The 20,528-nt window shown below is 47.8% G+C and overlaps 1 protein-coding gene across 4 annotated transcripts in view; it reads right to left on the bottom strand.

Annotated features, from left to right (window-relative positions):
* SNX5 (sorting nexin 5) overlaps positions 1-20,434 on the bottom strand; it is a 41,058-nt gene extending 20,624 nt beyond the window's left edge. The window contains exons 1-4 of one of the 4 annotated variants that reach the window (XM_054984592.1): positions 20,380-20,434; positions 3,410-3,514; positions 1,999-2,109; positions 1,075-1,196 (exon numbers count right to left, since the gene is read on the bottom strand). In XM_054984592.1, the coding sequence (XP_054840567.1) occupies positions 1,075-1,196; positions 1,999-2,109; positions 3,410-3,514 (338 nt within the window). In that variant the 5' untranslated portion in view covers positions 20,380-20,434. Of the gene's footprint in view, positions 1-1,074; positions 1,197-1,998; positions 2,110-3,409; positions 3,515-12,496; positions 12,580-18,445; positions 18,573-19,736; positions 20,071-20,379 lie in introns of those variants that run through there. The other 3 variants (XM_054984591.1, XM_054984594.1, XM_054984595.1) reach the window with 3 other exon arrangements.
* Between the last annotated feature and the right edge of the window lie 94 nt (positions 20,435-20,528).

Consider the following 20,528-nt stretch of genomic DNA (forward strand, 5'->3'; position numbering starts at 1 on the left):
TCGTTTTTTACTTCGGGTATCACGAGTCACTACTGCAGTCGGTTTTGATTCTGTCGCTGGAACTGATGGGCGTCACTTCAACCGTTCCCGTCGTCCCATCTTCGGAACCGAGGGAGTGGAACGTCGGGGTCTTGCTCAGCAGACGACTTAGCTGCTGGATTAGAGCAGCCCAAGAGGACCATCTCCCGTAAAAACAATTTACGTTGGGATGCCACGTCCCTGCATACTTTTGGGGTGAATCTCTGACAATGCCAGCAGGTGAATACGTTGTGGGACTCACCTAGGCACAATAGACACAGATTGTGCTCAGCTCTGTGCGGTGTCTTTGAGTTGCATCTGGAGCATTTCTTGAAGAGCACTTTATGGGACATAGTGTCCCCACTCGTAGAAATAAAGAGGATAGGATCGAGAAAAGGCAAAATGGAGTTAAAGATATGAAAGAGACAAAGAGCAAAGAAAGAACCATCTCACTTGCGGCAAAAGAAGAACGGAGGGACAAGGGGGAGCTCTGTTCTACAAGGCATTTAGGCAGGAAAACACCACGTGCTCGTTCAGACTATGGAGCGCACCCTAGAGCTAGAAACTCTCTCTCTCTGTGGCCGGCCTGTGCCTCCACAGTCTCCAATGTGGGACTGCACAGAACAGCGACGAAGCATACATTCAGCTGGCTAAATTTATATTAAAGTCTCCCCTCTAAGGTTTATGAGTAGGTATGCAAAATCAAAATGTGTACATTTCAGAGAAAAGTAAAACCAACACAAGATTGCACTCTTTGCACTGGCTTAATCTTTGTAAAAGCGAGAGATCAGAATTTAACAGCATTCATTTTATTCAAGACAGACACACCAGTGGACACAGTTTCATGGCTGCCCGCAAATGAAAGGATTATGGGTATATATGGGCACATAGAATCTATACTGTAAAGCATATACAGTACAGGAAACTGATACTGTCCACAATTGCACTGGGCAGTTTTCATAGAGGAGTAAATTCCCAAGGATTTTTGATCCTAGGAGCAGACCTACAAGGCAAGAGGTTTGCACAGAATGGAGATAATGAAGAAGTCACACTTACGCTTCCAGCTCTTGCTTCATTTTAGCAAATTCCTCTTTCGTCATAGACAGTTCTCCTTCCCCAAGTTTATGCATCTTCTCGCGAGGGCCATCAAAGTCAGGCTTTGCAGGGGCTGGGGGTATCTTTGGATTAAGAGATTTGTTACTAACTAAAATCTTACCCAGAAAGAGGCCTCTGTAGGAGTCATATAAGTAGTTTGCTAGTCAGATCTGTTAATTCAGGCAGGGATTGGAACAGCACGTTTATTCCTCTGGGGAGTAATGGGCCTTTGGAATTTTTCAAAATGGAGTCATGCTATTTATCTACTCTAGGAATCAGGCCCATACCCAGCAGTGTGGGGAGGGAGTGCATGGGATGTGTTACTGTATATTAACACCAGCAACTGACACACATGCAGATCCACAAACTTACATTAAAGATAAAACTGTAAGGAAATTAAGTGTGCAAAAAGATTGCTATTACCGTAGCAGCCCTTGGCCAACATCCTGAACACAGTGAAAACGAGTGTGCTGGACCCAATGCATCTCACACGCACGCACGCACACACACCTTAGCATTAGTTACGTGCTGGGAAGCCATACCCTCTCAATCTGGACTCCCAGCCTAATGCCAGAGAGGGAAAGAGTTACTCTTCACGTGAATAGTTAGCCACCACTGTGCACTACAAAAAGATTTTAAGAATATAAGCCGCTATAGACTATGACAAGTCAGAGTTCCGGCAAAGTAAGGACTGCCCTTCTGTTACCATTTTATCCCACCTTTCCTGCGAGCAGCTTAGTGTGCTGTGTGGTTTCTTTTCCGTTCCTCCATTTACTCTTCACACAACGGCCCTGAGGTCAGCTCTGCTGAGAAGGGCCAGCCGCTCCCCCCTCGCGCACCCTCTGGCCCAATGGCGCACCCAGCAAGTTCCATGGAAATACTCACAATCAGTCCTGCATATTCCTCTGTTTCAGTAAGGATTTCATGCAGCCACTCAAAATCCTCATGTAGTCTTGTAACAGAGAATTCTGTGCCCTGAAAAGCTGGTAGCGTCGTCTGAAATAGAGACAGGTAGCTTACTCTGATAGACAAGGGTTTGGCAGAATCCAAAAATGCAAGCACAGAGAGTAAAATTAAAGAATGTTTACAGCACCAAAATACTAGGCAGCCTGCAAACAATCAAAACTACGCACTGTGCATCTCAAACAGAACGTTTAAAAGAGGAGAAGAGGGACAGCAAAAAGGAGGGCAGAGGGAGACATTACTTATCATTCCCTGTGCAGAGATGTCATCTGGGATGGCTTATGCTCATGCACACTTCCGACGATCTGATGCAAAGCTTAGGAGCTCCCAAAAGGGCTGCTAGCAAGAGTGCCAAGGAGAAATCCAAAAGACATCCAGAGAGCAGAGCAGGGTAGAGGAGAAGCAAGCAAGCAACCTTAGACCTTCGGGATACACAGGTGTGATAAAAAGCATGAGCAGTTCTTGTTACAGGGGACAGGGAACAACAGAAACGAAAGCTTGGTTTTCATGAGGTTGGAAGCAGGGGAGGAAACGCAGAAGCAAGTCTGAGAATTGGCTTGGAGAGAAGGAAAGGAAGAGGAAAAGCTTGAGGAACGGAACCTGAAAAAGAGGAAATCAATGAAAGCAAACAGGTCTATGGCAAGTCTAAGATTTGACACACCATACTGGGAAAAAAGGTTACAAAAGCAGAAAGACATTGAACTGGGAAATCGGAATGACAAACTGGAAGATGCACATTGCTGTGAAGTATATCTTGCAGAATGAATAAAATGCCTTGTAAGGAAAAAATCTGCATAGCATGAAAAGATTCACTTAAGACAGCCTCCAGCACTAGCTGCTTTTACTTCCCAGAGACATATAACACACTTTCAAGGGAGTCCAGTGTTTCAGTGTGAGTAAGGGCAGCAACCATTAGTATTGAGTAATTCTTGCATTTCCTTACTCGCTGTGACATTTAACAGTTCTCCAGGATCTACTTTTTACAAATTTTGACTGGCTACCCCTTTGCAAGCTCCAAAAGGACACGCGTTTCTCATTTTTATTTATAACATACAAATCAGAATTGGTACCGATTAAGAAGGCCAGCAGCAAAATGCCAAGTAAGGCGCTCATAAGATACGTACAGTATGTTAAGTATTTCTTTCTTAGTTGCCCCCCAAGACAGTTTTACGGATGAGGAGGATATAAATAAACGAATGAAAAAGACAGGCGCTTCTATTTCAGTTTATTTTTGGCTAGGTAGCTGCATTACCTTCAACGCGCTTACAGGGGAGTAACTGTGCGTAAGACTGCACCGTAAATACTGCAAGCCCCCCACCCCTGCCAGTCCTACCTTCGTATGGACTGTGAACTTCACTTTGTCCTTTTCACTGAGAGCATCAGGAATGTCAATTTGCAGGGAAGGATCGATATTTAGATCCACAGATACAGACCTCATCTAAAACAGAAGTTGAAGAAGTTTAGCCTGGAAGCCAAGCTCAGTGTTGAAAAAACCAGAGTATAAGGAAGCAGTTTTAAGGCTACCGCTGCCTCTACAGAGCAGCATGATAAGGTACAGTATGTTTATTTATTTGATTCTCACGGAGACACAACAGTGCCATTACAGAAATTAAAAGATGCAATAAAACCAGTACAATATATTTAAAAAGCAATGCGATAATAGGATTACAAAATTAGAGAACATAACACAGTATAGTCATCACCAAAACAAGGCAGCTTTTTAAAACTGCCGGCACTTTCACAGATACGGACACGCCAAGCCTATTCCCTCCTGAACGAGGTGGCCAAGGAAAAACAGGTTTTACTTACCATAACTGTTGTTCATCTAGGTCTTCCGTGCAGGCACACATGGGACTGCGCACGCGCAGGCCTGCCGATACCGGAGATTTTAATAGCTAAACACCACCAGGGGGCGCTCCCGCCTCTCAGCGCGCATGCGCGGCCGCTTTCCCGCCGAAACGGACCTTAAGAGGCGGGGCGCCCCTCACATACCCTCAGTTCCTCTTTCGCCGCCCCCTGCAAGGTAAGTACCAAGAGAGTTAGCGGGGAAGGAGGGAGGGCATGTGTGCCTGCACGGAAGACCTAGATGAACAACAGTTATGGTAAGTAAAACCTGTTTTTCATCTACGGTCTTCCTGTGCAGTCCCACATGGGAAGATTCCAAAGCTAAATACCTGGGTGGAGGTGACGCCAAAGCATCACTCAAAGATGGAGTGCAGAACTGCTGTGCCCACCGCTGTCTCCTTTCTATCTAGGATGTCCAGCGCATAATGCTTCACAAAGGTATCCGCCGAGGCCCACGTCGCCGCCCTGCAGATGTCCTGGAGTGGAACACCCCTGAAGAGAGCCGCTGACGACGCCTGGGACCTGGTGGAGTGGGCATGCACTTCCAAAGGACAAGGTAAGTTAGCAGCAGAATAACAGGTCAGTATAGCCTGGACCACCCATCTAGAGATAGTCTGAGCCGAAGCCCGGTTACCCTTCTTCGGTCCAGCAAAACAAATAAACAAATTAGAGTCAACCCTAAACGGTTTTACCCTATCTAAATAAAATAAAATGGCCCTGCGAACATCCAAAGAATGAAGGGCCGCCCCTGCCTCAGAAGCCGGAGTCGGAAAGAAAACCGGCAGAACCAATTCCTGAGATAAATGAAAACGGGATACTACTTTAGGTAAAAACTCAACCTTTGTACGAAGAACGACCTTCTCAGGGTGAAATTTCAAATAAGGGGGCTCGCAAGATAACGCTGCTAGCTCCCCAACCCTCCTGGCTGAAGTAGCCGCAACCAAAAAGGCCACCTTCATGGACAAAAAACGAAGTGGACAGGAAGCCAAGGGTTCAAACGGCTTAGACATCAAACGAGTCAGAACCAGGGGCAACGACCACTGAGGGACCAAAGCCCGCACAGGGGGAAACAAATTATTCAATCCCCGCAAAAATAATTTGGCAGAATAGTGGGAAAAAACAGATTTTCTATCCACTGGAGGGTGAAAGGCAGAAATGGCTGCCAGATAAACCTTGACTGAGGAGTTGGCCAAACCCTCCTGTTTTACCTCCCACAAAAAGTCCAAAATCTCAGAAAGGGTGGACTCAAAAGGATCCAAACCCCTGCGACTACACCACACAGAAAATTTGTCCCACTTAAGGGCATAAGACTGCCTGGTAGACAAAACGTCTAGCATTTAAGAGAACATTAGTCACAGCCTCGGAGAAGGCAGCCCCGGCCTGATCAACCACGCTGTGAGTTTGAGTCTCCTGATGTCGTGGTGAAGAACCCCCCTGCAGGTCAGGAGATCGGGAACCTCCGGGAGACGGATCGATTGAGTCTGTAGACTCAGAAGGGAGTGAAACCAGGGTTGCCTCGGCCAATACGGGGTCACCAGGATGACGGACGCCCTGTCCCTCTGGATCTTGCTGAGGACCCGTGCCAGAAGCGGGAACGGAGGGAAGGCATAACACAGGGGACCTGACCAACTTAACTGAAACGCGTCCCCACTTGATTCTAGGCCTACTCCTCCTCTGGAACAATAAGCTAGGACCTTGCGATTTTCCACAGTCGCAAAAAGGTCCAACTCTGGAGTCCCCCATTCCGAGAAGATAGGGGCGAGATACTTGTCCTGGAGGGACCACTCGTAGTTTTCCCTGTGGAGTCTGCTCAGGTGGTCCGCCATGGAATTCTGCACCCCCGGGATGTGAACTGCATGCAGCCAGACAGCATGATCTATGGCCCACTTCCAGAGTCTCATCGCCTCTGTGCAGAGAGCCACAGACGCCGTGCCACCTTGCTTGTTGATGTAAAACATCGCCGTCGTGTTGTCTGTCAGGACCTGAACGGACTTGTTCCGCACGACATCTGTAAAGGAGATCAATGCATATAAAATTGCCCGTAACTCAAGAACATTAATATGTTCCTCACGTTCAGATTCAGACCATAACCCATGGGCATAAAGGCCAGCACAGTGAGCCCCCCAACCGAAAAGGGAAGCATCGGAAGTAACTGACAGATGAGTTTGGTGAAAACCAAACTCCATCCCTTTAAATAAATTAGCATCATCCAGCCACCACTCCAGGGAGGACAGCACCCCCCTAGGGACGGAAAGTCTCCTATTTTGAGAATCACGGGCCGGTGAGAATACTGAATTGAACCACAATTGGAAGGGTCGCATAAATAACCTGGCCAGCGGAACCACAGCCGTAGTAGAAGCCATGCAACCCAAAAGGGTCTGGATAAAACGAACAGATTGGAAACGACACCTCTGAAGGGTCGAAATAAGCCTCTTAATTTTCGCAGCACGCTCTGAAGGCAAGAAGCCTGCATCCCGAACACCATCCAAAACCACTCCAATAAATTGGATGGAGCGCACCGGGGTCAACTTGGACTTCTTCTGATTAACAAAAAGACCCAGGCGTAAACATAAATTTAAGGTGAGATACACCTGATTGGACACAGAGTCAGCAGAATCACCAACCAAGAGCCAGTCATCCAGATAAGGAAAGATCTGGCAGCCCTGGAGGCGTAAATGAGCCACCACTACTGCCACACACTTAGTGAACACCCTAGGTGCAGTGGCCAACCCAAAGGGTAAAACATTGTATTGAAAGACACGTTGCCCATAGACAAAACGTAAAAACTTCCTGTGTTCAGGGAAAATTGAAATATGAAAATACGCATCCTTCAGATCCAGGACTGCAAACCACGACTGTTGGGGCAACAAGGTCAAAACCATCTGTAAAGTAACCATTTTGAATTTACGAACTCGTATAAATTTATTCAAACCCCTAAGATCCAGGATAGGCCGAAGCCCACCATCCTTCTTCTCCACTAAAAACAGGTTGGAATAGAATCCCAAACCAGCTGAAGCAACCGGAATCTCCTCTATAGCCCCTTTCTGCAATAGGGCTGAGAGCTCTCCCAGGATCTCTGAACGAGGGGGGTCAGAAGAAAACACAGGGAGACGTAGGTAAGGTAAACCAAGAAATTCAACTTTATAACCAAACTGGATAATAGACAAAACCCAAACATCGGAACAAATTGAACACCAGGCATTCAAAAAAGCATTAAGCCTGTCCCCAAATGTGGGGTCAGGTCCCTGTGATTGTCAGAATTGCTTATGCAATTGGTCCTGGTCCTTGGCCTGATGCTGTTGGGAACCAGGCTTGGGACGTTGGCCCTGCCTCCGTCTGGGAAAGGCAGATTGTGGGCTCTGGTAGCTCCTGCGCTGCTGGTAAGCATACCCTTGATAGGGCTGATAGCGGTGTTGTCTGCCACGCTGGAAGGAGAGATAGTATGGGCGAGAAGGCTGCTGCGACGGCTGGTGTAGAACCCCATACGAGCGGGCTGTCAGACGGTCAGTCCTCTTCTTAGAGAGGAACTCGTCAGTCTTCTCTGAAAACAGAGTGGTGCCCTCGAACGGCAGGTCCTCAACCCTGTTCCTCGTCTCAACTGGCAGGGCGGTCGTGCGAAGCCATGCGTACCTGCGCAGCACCACCGAGGAGAGAAGTGATCGAGACGCAGTGTCAGCCATACTTCTCCCAACATTAATTTGGTGCCTGGATAGGCGAACAGCCTCCTCCTGAATGACCCGAAGCAGAGTGCGCTGATCTTCGGGAAGCTTAGGAAGAAAAGACGCCACCTTCTTCCATAAAAACAGCTGATAAGCCGCCATCATTGCGGCATAATTCGCCACTTTGATGCCAAACGTAGCCGAAGTATACAACTTCCTGCCCAAGGCATCGATCTTTCTACTATCCTTGTCAGTTGGAGCCGATAGCGAGCCCTGGCGAGGCCGAGCTTGCATCTCCTCGGTGACAAGTGAGGATGGAGGAGGGTGAACGGCCAGGAACGGATGAGCATCGTCCTTGGTTCTGTACAAGCTCTCCACTTTTCGATTAGTGGCGGTAGCAGACGCAGGTCGAGACTGCAGCTTCTTCCATAGATCAGCAAACCCCTCAATAAGGGGAAAGGCAATCGAGGGAGTAGAACCCGAATAGATATGTTGCAATATCTTATCAGTAAATTTAGATTCAGTGGAAGTCACTTCAAGGTCCAGGGCTTTCGCCATTCTTTGGAGCAACTCGTTGTAGGCCCGAAAATCATCAGTGGGCGAGGCCTCATCAGATGGCCCAATCTCCTTTTCAGGTGACTCCGACAGAGGAGAAACACTGTAACGGGCCCGGGGTCGTGGAGAGACCCGATCCGACGGGAGGCGAGACGGGTCATAGCCAACATCGGAACCGACTCGAAATGAGGGAGACAACGAAGCACCTCTATAATGCCGGTCCGAGTAGTACGAACTCTCCCTACTAAAGTAATGAGGGACAGGATCATCTCGACGTCGACTCTCCCTGGATCGGCTCCGATAGGACCGTGGGGTCCGACAGCTAGAGCGACGGGCAGACCGACTCCGTCGACTCCGAGCCGACTGAATAGAGTCCGATTCGTACGAGGCCGATCGAGCCCGACCGGAAGGGGTAAGAGGCTTCTCGAGGAGAACGACATCGTCCTCCTGAGCCACCCGGTCCGGAGGAGTCTTGGACTGCGGACGATCACTCGCCTCTGCCTGCTGCTCCACTTGGACGGGAGCGGAGTCGACCGGAACCGACGGGGAAGAGGTGAGTAAGCCTTCCAACACTGCCTTATCATGCTTACTGGAATGCTTATGCTTCTTCTTTTTCTTTTCAGGAACGGCCTTCGATCTCACAGAAGGATCCGAAGTCATCGGAACCGTAGAGGTGGTCTGAGTTGGCGGAGTCGACCTCGGAACCGACGGAGTCGAACCTCTATGGGCGCCACGAGCAGGTGAAGCCGAGACAGCCGACGAGATCGAAGGAGGTCGACTTGCTAGATGTCTCGGAACCGAAGCGGTCGGTTCCGACAAACTCCGACCCGAAGGGATCCTCTCGGACCTCGACTCCGAGCGACTCGGAGACGGCTGAGAACGAGGAGTCTTGGAACCCGAAGGTACAGGAGGACGAGAGGACGCAGACGGAGCAGACGAAGACTTCGGTGGAGGGTCCTCGACCGACATCGCACGCTGCCAGAGAAAGGCATGCAAACGATCCGTCCGTTCCGCCCTGGCCTTTGAGGTAAACGCGCGGCAATGCTTGCACGCCTGAGTGTTGTGAGTTTCCCCAAGGCAATATAAGCAAATGGAATGGCCATCCGACCTTGTCATCTTACGATTGCAGGTCTCGCAACGCTTAAACAAGGCCTTCTCAGACATCGCGAACGAAGAAAGCTGTAAACCTCAACGATCGGCGGCGAAAGAGAAACTGAGGGTATGTGAGGGGCGCCCCGCCTCTTAAGGTCCGTTTCGGCGGGAAAGCGGCCGCGCATGCGCGCTGAGAGGCGGGAGCGCCCCCTGGTGGTGTTTAGCTATTAAAATCTCCGGTATCGGCAGGCCTGCGCGTGCGCAGTCCCATGTGGGACTGCACAGGAAGACCGTAGATGAACGTATGTGCTAACGTGCATGACTCTAGCCTTCACACCCAGAATTCTCGGGAAGAAATAAAGTATTCGGTCCTACTAAGTTGCCAAGCATATGGTGGTGCTGTGGTCAACAAGCCAGTGCTTGTACTGCAGCAACTAAGGACACTTCGCGGATTTGGCCCCACACCCGCGAGCCCCAGACACGCAGCTGTGGGACAGGCTGATGCGCAAATCTTTTCATTAATTTCAGTTCTTGCAATCAAAGGTCAACCAGCATTAACTTAGCAGCATTGTGTACACACAAATATGAAATCTATATACAGACAATATAATTTAGAGTCTCATCATACTCTAATTTCAGTATTACATGTTGACTAATAAAAGGTTTCTTCTTAACTGAGCCAAAGCGCAGCACTTAGCCACTTTGAAGGTGGTCTCAGCAGAGGGATCTACAAGGAGGAGGAGGGGCTAAACCTGGAGGACCCTCTTTAGGGCGCTGTCAAGAGAAGCAGAATAGTTGCAGGGGTTCTTCAGGAAAGAAGGACCATTTAGGGCAAAGAAGGACCAATAACCCAGTGGATTTCTTTCCTTTCTGACTGCCCTAGCGCAACACAGTCTTCAGTTTTTACCCACTGGGCGAGAAGAGGCACATCTGCCCATTCGCAATGGCAGAGTTTGAAGAGCTGCCAGCACTGGAGGTCTCTGCCAGAGCTGCGCCACAGAAACACAGGCCTTACAAGGATCCTGAAAGTGATCTCCCAACACAATGATCAAAGTCAGAGGCAATGGGGATGTGGAGGGGGAAAGAATCTGGACTCCATCCAATCCTACGCCTGCCCAGGGGTCAGTTCTGCCCTCAGGAAAAGCATAATGTCAGAACAAGACCTCGTCCCTTAAACTTTTCCCGTTAAAACCAGCCGAAAATCCAAGCGGAATTAGGGTTCTTACTGCCTGATGTGCCACCCGTCATTGATCCAAAGCCAAGCACCCTCACATACTCCAGGAAGGGAGGGGGAGCCAAGCTGCGAAATAGGCCCACGCAAGAGATCGGTTATATAAGGTCGGATCCTGAGATACCGCTCCGTCACCCCCCACAACTCCTTACGGGGCAGGAACCAGCACTCTTTTACAGTTCAGAAACCAAAAACCAGAGCAAGAGAGCAACAAACAGACAGTGAGAGAAAGCCCTAGTTGTGTAACTTGAGTTGTGCAACTCAAACAATAGTATTTAGCATTACTTAAAATAAATCTTTTGAATAATAATCCATACTTTCTGCTGGCTGAAAACTGGTTGCTACGTATGTCGTTTCTTAATAAATGACCAACAAGATATCACAATAAGTAGTCAATATACACAGGAGCCCCCTGCGTGCTTATTTTAGTGCGCTTGGATTCCTGGCAACTTCTCTGCCCTTCCCGTAGCACCTCTCTCAACAGCCCATCAGGCAGACCCATCCGCACCTTTGCCATTCCCTCCACATCGTGGCTATTCTAGCATATTACCCATCCCTCCCATCCCTCCCATCCAGAATTAGCGCCACCTCGCTAATTCTGAACAACACAAGGACTCGGCAGTCAAAATCAAAGATGAAATCAGATTGCCTGTACAAGTGTCAGATTCCCTTTAGCTTAAAGACATCACTGAACTGGGACGACCAGCGGGGCAACATCACACAGCTGCCTCTCTGTGGCGGCCTCCAACCAACGGAACGCCCACCTGAAGGGGTCAGGAAAGCTCCCGGTCACCTGGCTTTCCACAATGATGCAAAACTCAATTACTCAGAGAGGAGGAGGGCTGTACCGTTAAGGAAGTGGTCTCAAAGAGCTGCATCAGTAAAGAGGTAGGAACTACAGACTTTACTACTATGTACTGTCTGTGGCTGTAAATAAGATCCTGCTGGGTAGTTTCTGTGTTAATATGTCAAGCTTAGAATTACTCACGATCTGTTTCAGCATTTCTTCAGCTCTATATTGATTTTTGCTTGTCTTCAAATCTTTGCAAATTTGCATTTATATACCTTATTTACATTTTCAATTGAAATGTCTTTGAAACTGACTGTACTGACTCACACTATGTAATCCACCTTGAGTCTCATTGGGAAAAGGCAGACTATAAATAATGACATAAAAATAAATCCACAAGTTTAAGTCTAGAGCAATTCCATATTCCTAGATAGCTAACCTAATGCTGTTATCCGCCCTGAGCCTGCTAGAGGGGAGGGGGGAATACAAATACGATAAAATAAAAAAAAATAAAGGCCTTAGTCCACAAAGTGCCCCTTAAACCATTACTCAGAGACAAGTTCTACTAGCATGTATAAGCTCCAATCCAGATTCACCAGTTTCAGGGACATTACCAGGATAAACATAAGTTTTAGACGTGTAGCCAAGTTGGTTGGCAGTAGAACAGCAAAATTTGAGTCCAGTGGCACCTCAGAGAATAACGAGATTTTCAGGGTGTACACTTTCTTGGTGTGTCTAAAGAAGGGAGCTCTGACTCTCAAAAAACTTACATCCTGAAAATCTTGTTGGTCTCTACCTGACTCAAATTCTGCAGGAGAAACACAGTATGTTGTCTTCAGTTAAGTGTTCACAAAGGCACCTTCATCAATTGCAGCATCAAAGGAAGTTATCTATGACAGAATGAACTCAATTCAAAGCTGAAACTTTTATATGTCCTTGCACAACTCAAAAATGTTTTTATTGCGTTTACATATTATTTAGTTGCCAGTCAGAAAGTATAGAGAAACTAGGTGCAAGTACATGCACGCATGAACCAGGCCTTTCTGCTCAATTAATCTATTTTTCATGCATTTGGGAAGAACGGTAGTTACTACAGTACCATGGCTCAACTAAAAAGCAATGCGATTCAAAACAAGTGCTGCAATTTCTTTCCAGGATTATCCTCTTCTGTAAAACTAGGAATCCCCAACTAGTGTTGTGGTCCGATATTTATCAAATTGGCCCACGCGAGGGCCTTCACTTCCTTACCGTGCCAGAAATGACGTAATTCCCAGCAAAACAAGGAAGTCCTCTGGAACGCGTGTGCAAGGTAAGTTCCACCCACACGTGGGGCCTGGGAGACCTGACAACCCTACGTAAAACAGAATTAGGTCTTAATTCTAATCCATTCACACACTTGTAACGTTACAATTATTTGCCACGGATTCACTATTTATTAACTTAGAGGTTCTCAAGCATTGCAAAGGAGGATTTTGTCCAATGAGAAAGTACAACTGCATAGACTGAGATAAATCTCTCTATTAGGCATGTTACAGCTCAATGCAGCCCCATGCAGGAAGCAGCCTGCAGTTCTGGAAAAAGAGGCTTCTTAAACATGGGCAACATGCTTATGTTGGACAAAAAACCCTTCACAAATAATGGAAGAATAGCTGCTTTCAATTCATGAATGCTTCATATGAATGCAGTGCAATTACTTAAGGTAACTCACCATCTAAAGGGAGTTTAGTTGGATCTCAGCCAAACTCTGTCTCTGTACATCTCTGACACCTACCATCTCTAGCACTGCCAAATGAATTCCAACAACCGTCCTGCCTCTCCTCTCAAACGTGACAAAGCACTTCACTAACTTGTTCCCTATTCTAAACACTCAAATCTTAACTGGAGACCCAGTCACCCATCTCAGCTGAGTTTCAGAAGTTACATGCAAACACACAAGAGACCCCATCAGCTCTAATTACTACAGTCATTGGCTACTCAGTTATTACATAGCCTATATTTTCCAAGCATCAAAACAACACGCATTGCCTGCTAAACAAAGGAAGCCATGGCATTCTGTTCCACAAACTCAGCAACAAAACCCTGCCGGAAGATCCAGATTCAGTGTGGAGTTGTCACACACCTTAAGCAACCCCTTGCATAAGGGAGATACATTTTGTTTTTGGACACCAGACTCATTTTAACAAGGTTCCCAGTTGATGCCATCTCTGCTCCAGGTATTCCAACCAGTAGCCCTGACCCCTTTCTTCAAGGAATGACTTGGGGTCTCATTTTTCTGACACATTAGATAGTGTAAGGTTGCTACAAAAAACTGCTTGGTGTTTGCTGCCAGCTTAACAGCTCCATATCAAGAAAGGGAAAACCCACGGGAAGCAAAGGTCAATTTTTAAGCACTTAAACAATTTTTATATATGAATTTTTGTATTTAAAGTGCAAGTGCTATAAATTAGAATTTACAGCCGCCAGCACCGGAACGTTTTACCAGTGAATTGTTTGCATACAGGCCGTAGTGGTTGCTCTTGAGGAAGACACTGCGAAATCTGTGGATTATAGCCGGCCCCAGATTGGGCGTTGGGCGTTGATTTTTCCACCAACCTCACCCTCACGGCTTTTTTCTCATTGGAAGAATTTAGTAGATAAAGACACGGAAGAAGAAATAACAACGGAGACGGTGTTCGGACAACAGTTTATTGCACAATCTTGTTTCAGTGGATTTTTTTGGAAATTAAGAGTGGACTGCTGCTGCTATTTTTCTACTGGAATATGTCCTTTTTGAATGTTTATATTGTTTGTATATTTATGAATCATATGATATGCTATTGTTGTTGATGCACTAAGTTAATTTATAGCACTTGCACTTTAAATACAAAAATTCATATATAAAAATTGTTTAAGTGTTTAAAAATTGACCTTTACTTCCCGTGGGTTTTCCCTTTCTTGATATTGACCATGTACGGGAGTAGCCATTGCTTGGTTTTGTAGCTTACCAGCCCCGACAGCTCTCTATGGTGCCTCTATGGACGGTCTCACACTGCAGCCCTTGGCCAGGAGGAGAATGGTGTCACTGCAAGAAATTCAGCTGGGCTCTGACGAAGTTTAATGCATTGTATGGACAGATCAGTCTCCATAGAGATTTATTTATTTAATATATTCAACTTACATATTAAATGTTCTTGAAATTGACTGTACTAATCTTACACTGTGTAATCTGCCTTGAGTTTCAGTGAGAAAGGCGGACTATAAATGACAAATAATAATAGTCCACTTTCCCCGCAAGCGGGCTCAGAACAGATAAGAACAACGTTTAAATTTCCTTTAAAACGTCCATGTAAAACCGTAAAAACATAGTCCTGTAGTAAAAAACAGCTCTAAATGGTGCTCCATATTACCCAGCTCCAATTAAACATTTCTGAAACGTTTCTACGGGTGGGAGGTAAGGAACAGCAATGGTCCAGCAGAAGGGAAAAGAAAACAGGATGGGGGTTACATTCCCCCTCCCCAGGTGGCCAGCGGGGAGGCTCATCCGTGGCCCATCCTCAACCATATGCTTGGTAAAACAGCTGCCTTGCAGGCCCAGCAGAAAGATCACACATCTTGGGTCTCAACAGACAGAGGGTCCCACCAGGTTGGTGCCAGGCCTGAAAAGACTCTGGTCGAGGCCAGGCATGCTCCCCTGAGGCCAGAGACCCCAGCAAGTTTTTAGCAGCTCATCAGAGCATCCCCCAGGGAACATGTGGGGAGAGGCAGTCCCGCAGATATGCTGGTCCCAGTCAGCTAAGGTGAAAACCAAAAACCTTAAATCTGATCCAGAACTCCATGGGGAGCCAGTGTAGCTGCCGTAGAACTGGAGTTATATGTGCTCTATATGGAGTATCCGTAAGGACACGCGCAGCTGCATTCTGGACCCGGAGTATTTTTTGGATCAGACCCAAGGGAAGCCCAGTGTTGAGCGAGCCACAGTAGTCCAATCTGAATGTGACTGTTGCCTGGATTGCTGTCGTTAGGTGATGGGTCAGAAGGCAGGGGGCAAGCTGCCTGACCTGCCACAGGCAGAAAAAGGCAGACCAGGCAACCGTTGTGATCTGGACCTTCAGTGATAAGGAGGCATCCAGAATCACCCCCAGACTCCTAACTGTCGACATGGGCATAAGTAGTGCCCCATCGAGGGTTGGGAGCCGGACCCCCAAATTCAACAGTTCACGACCCAAATACAGGACTTCCGTCTTTGTGGGATTCCGTTTCAGTTGACTTTGTTTCAACCATCTAGACACACTCCCAAGCTAAGGCATCTGGGGCAGCTGTCCGTCCACAGATACAACTGGGTATCATCTCCATACTGGTGACAACCCAATCCAAACCTTCATACCAACTGGGCAAGAGGGCGCATATAGCTGTTGAACCACATTGGGGAGAATATCACCCTAAGGGATGCCGCCTACCAACGGGTGTCATGATGACAACCTCTCCCCCAAGGCCACCTTCTGTCCCCGACTGGAGAAAAGAGACAAGCCACTATAAGGCAGTCCCCCGTATCCCCACATCAGCAAGGCGGTGGGTCAACAGGTCGTAATCGACTGTATCAAATGCTGCTGTAAGATCCAGTAACACTAGCAGTGCTGATCCACCTTGATCCAGATGTCTACGAAGATCGTCTGTGAGGGTGACCAGCACTGTCTCTGTCCCACAGCCCAGACGGAAACCGGACTGGAATGGGTCCAGGACAGAGGAAGCCTTCAGGAAAACCTGCAACCATTTTGCCACTGCCCACTCAATCACTTTGCCCAGAAACGGTAGGTTCGAAACTGGGTGGTAACTGGGCTGGGTCAGTGGTGGTGGTGGTGGGGGGAGGCGGTCCAAAGATGTTTTTTTCAGGAGAGGTCTCATCACAGCTTCCTTAAGCGCTCCAGGAGAATTCCCAGAGCTCAAGGACAAGTTAACAATGGCCTTCCGTTGCCTTGCAGTGAAGCCTTAGATCCTCAAATTTATCAACTAGGCTCAAGCTAGTTTTTCTAACTGAGCATTTACCTTCTGAGATCAAAGTATTATTTTAAAAGTTCTTGTTTTGTAAGCCTCCTGAAAGTCATTTTCTTAGCTTTCCTTGAGGCAAGTCTCCTCAGGAAATAATAATGGGTTTCTATTGCAGGAGTGTTAATCCAGATCAAGTTTGGCTACTGAGTAAAGGACCCGTCTTAACTTACCTCTTTGAGCAAAAGTCGAGCATAGCAACTACTGCTCAGAAGCAACAGGGTCTGCCCTCCACCCCCCCAGCTTCTTGGACATCTATTCTATGCCACTCAAAGCTAGTTATATTCTTCTAGACATAGAACAAAGGTTAAGAGCCCTGGAACTCTGGACACCCTCAGGGCCAGGTTGCTTATTTCACAAGAACAAAAGACACTTGAAAGCTCACGACCATATCTCACCGCAGTACCTAGGAATCTGCTACCACAAATCAATCACAGAAGAGCATAGTAGTCCTTGACAAATTCTTTGGTTCTAGGAAATTTAGGAGTCAGACTCATTTTTTTAGCCTCCAGGTTTTTCTATTTTAATGACCAAATTCTCTCATTATTGCCCCCACAAACCTAGTATCTTTATAGTTTCTTGTAATTTTATTAACACTATGACAAAAGTGTTATAGCATATAAAAATACAGTGGTAACCCTGGATATCACAACGCCAACAAAAAGCTAACCTTTAATACCAGCCTGACTTCTCTCTAGTGTCTCCAATTCAGTGACTGTTTTCAAAAACTCCATTTAATTAAATGCTGGAGCCAGTACAGAAAGCAACAGGTCCATGCACCGGGGCCTTATCAAGCCCAGTCACAGCCATACGGCTCAATGCCAGCGGGTGGGACCGGCCTGAGAAAGTGGGCCCCTTGATGAGAAGTGTGCAGCTCACCACACCTGTGCTCAACCTTTGCCCTTTGCTGCTAATCGCATCTTGTTGCTGCAATAAACCAGATGGGTCTAACAGGATGTAAATGGGAAAGGACAGGCGTAGAGCAGGGGCCACTGGGGGAGGTAAGGGCAGGAGATAACTGTGAATTTCCTGTGAATCTGCAGAGGGTTGGATGAGATTACTCTTGAGTCGCTTTCAGCTCTGTTTCTATGACGCAAATCATGTTTTGTGGGAGGCAGCAGGAGCATGACCCAGACTATCTGAAGAGATGTCAGCCTAGTGACTAACAGTTCTTTTGGGGGCAGGGTCGTCTCCAATGAGACATTATCTAGACCTGTTTCATTCCAAATTCAAGCCTGACTTTGGTCCCAAATGGTCTTGATTCCCCTGACAACGCCTGTGGGGAGAGAGGAGGGCAAATGCAGTTCCGTTGATTCTCCTGGATTTCTGGGCAACTGTCAAAGGTACTGACTTTCTAGAGAGACCGTTTTGCCCCAGATGCCCAGGGCATCCACACACTGGTAGTTTCACTCTTGCCTTGGCCAGTCATTTCCAAAAAGTGGCGGGGAGGAACTGTTGCTGAATCCTGCAGGCATCTAGTCTTATCATCACTGCTTTTATAGTTTATGCCCTCAATCAGTAGCATTTAGCCAGCTAGAAATGTGGTTCTCAGTAGTTCTCCAGAGGCACCTCAGAAGTTTTTGCAACTATTTTAGTTAATTCATCCACAAAGATCAGAGGAGAAATTCCTTTTCTAACCCCCTACACTTTTTCTTCCTGCATTCTCTTCTTGTTCTTCCCTCTGCCAAATAAGGAAGCGAAGAAATTTTCATGATTGTTTTTAGTCAATTGTTTCTGCTATGCTTTTGCATCTTATCCAGTCTTAGAAATTCCACTGCTGGCAGATCTTTGAAATGTGAAGAACCCCACTGAATAGATAAAATGACTGAACTGTAGCCTACGGATTTTTGTAGCACCAAGGAATCCTATCAGTACTTTTGCACAGAAAGCCAGCAACCGCTGCCTGCTAGACTTTAGGACCAAGACTGCTTCCAAGCCCTCCCTTAAGCAACACAGAAATGACATCCCTGCTTTGACCTCCTTTTAATACCCACAAGCACAGATCTAAATTTTACAGCAACACAGGAAGTTCTGACCTTCTTAGGCTTCAACAAAGAGGCATGGGTTCCTCAACACATGCCTTCCCTGTACTTTGGCCAGAATCTCTATTCCAGCACTAAAACAAGATTGTGAACTTCACTGAGGGCACTTAATAGCAAGACAGAAGTGACCTACCAGTTACTAGTTCAAGAAAAACAGCTGGCTCAGCCTGAGCTTAGCATCCACTGCTTGTGAAGGCACCACTACATTCCATGCCGATGCATGTTATAGAGGGTTCTCCCCACCTCACTCCTTTTCTAAAAAAAAAAAAATCGAAATCAACATCTGAAGGAGGCAGCTTTGAGCTGGAGAGGCCGCTCAAAACTTCTACCAGCTTCCTTCCTTCCCTCGACTGCTTTTCTTCAGGCAGCAGGCAACTCCCACACTGCAGCCTAAAAGCAAGCCACATGCTTCCCTCACAGTCACAAGACCGGGAGGAAGAGGGTGCGAGCTGGTAGGGGACACTCTGGGCGTGCCTGTTCTCAGTGACGGGAAAAACAGAAGGGCTAGAGGAATTGTTCTGTTTCCTTCTCTTCCTCTCCGTCATCCTGTGGTCAGTATATTATTCCTTCAGGGAGGCTCAGCCATGGTCATCTGACCATGACCCCGATGCCTTTAAATACTGGGAATGCCTTAGATATCCTACACTAGTAGTGAACAATAGAGTTGTATGCTACAAAGCTTTAATGAAAAAGAAGGCACAAATAGCATTTATAGATTAAAAACTTTTTTGTCTTACAATTGAGGAGAAAATCTTCTTGAGAGGACTATTGAAATTTCAAAAGCTAGCTGTACAAAGGGGGGGGGAAGCTTTTTTCCTGGTATTAAAGATCAACTCTTTCAGTTAATTTTTCTTTAAGAGAATGGAATTAAAATGGAAAATCAGTATTTGTCACCAAATAGGCTTCCTAATATTTTTAACATCATGAAGAACAGCTGGTTTAGTGGCAATGATAAATGCCATTTTTTTTCTACATGTGATGGGAGTGCTTGCAAGGAGTGGGAGCCAGTTTGGTGTAGTGGTTAAGAGCGCAGGACTCTAATCTGGTTTGATTCCCCACTCCTCCACTTGAAGCCAGCTGGGTGACCTTGGATCAGTCACAGCTCTCTCAGCCCCACCCACCTCACAGGGTGATTACTGTTGTGGGGATAATAATAACATACTTTGTAAACTGCTCTGAGTGGGCTTTAAGTTGTCCTGAAGGGGGGTATATAAATTGAATGTTGTTATAATTATTATTAAAATATTGGGAAACAATAATAGCAAGCACATGATATGGTTGTACACCAGCATTGCTATTATTAAATTATGTTGCAATGTCCTGTTTTCTCTTCAAGAACTGGTCCTACAAGCAATAGCCGCTGCTGGTATCCTCTACAACAGACAGACAAAGTAAAAAGGAAGGGTAAAGAAATTAAAAGATACCTTTTGCATAATCAAACTGAGAGCTTGTTTAAACAGAAAGCCCTTTCAAAACATTGACGCCTGGAGGCAAATGAGATACCAGGCGGACAACCACTTCGAGTTTACACGACATCCCTGAAGGAAACGAGTCCCCGTTTTCACTTCGCTCGTCTCCCTGCGAGTCCAGACGCCGCATCGACACCACGCCCGTCCCGCTGAGTCCTGCGACGGGGCTCTGCCTCACAGCCCCCGCCCGGGCTCCGGCGAGGCTCCGGGGAGGCGGAGGCCAGGCAGGCAGCCCGAGCCCGGAGGCGCGCCGGCCGAGCCCTCACCGCTCAGCCTCCGCCGGGCAGCTGAGCTCGGGGGGCTCCGGGGAGGAGGAGGAGGAGGGGGGGGCCCAGCCCAGCCGGCAGCCCGGCCCCCCCTCCCAGGGCGGGCCCGCCTCCCTCTCCGGAGCCGCCCCCGACCCGCCCGCTGCGGAGCGGCTGCAGCCGGGACAGGGGGGAGGGCGAGGCGGCGTCCCTCCGCGGGCGACTCCCGCCTCAGCCGACTCCGGACCAGCCCGGGCCCCGCCAGCAGTCCCGTCCCGGCCCTGGCCCAGCCCCGCGGGGTCCCGGCCCCGAAGCCGCCCGGCCCAGCCCCGCTCGCCTCCGCTCCGCCTCACCTTGTCGCCCCTCAGCCCCGCCGCCGCCGCCGCCTCCTGCTCCGCGCGGGCCGGAAGCGCCATGGTGGCCCCGCCCCCGCCGCGCCCCGCCCCTCAAATCCGGCGCCGCCGCACAGGCCCCGCCCCCTCCGCAGGGCACCACAGAGAGA

Source organism: Eublepharis macularius, chromosome 7 (genome assembly GCF_028583425.1).
Source record: "Eublepharis macularius isolate TG4126 chromosome 7, MPM_Emac_v1.0, whole genome shotgun sequence".
Lineage (NCBI taxonomy): Eukaryota > Metazoa > Chordata > Lepidosauria > Squamata > Eublepharidae > Eublepharis > Eublepharis macularius.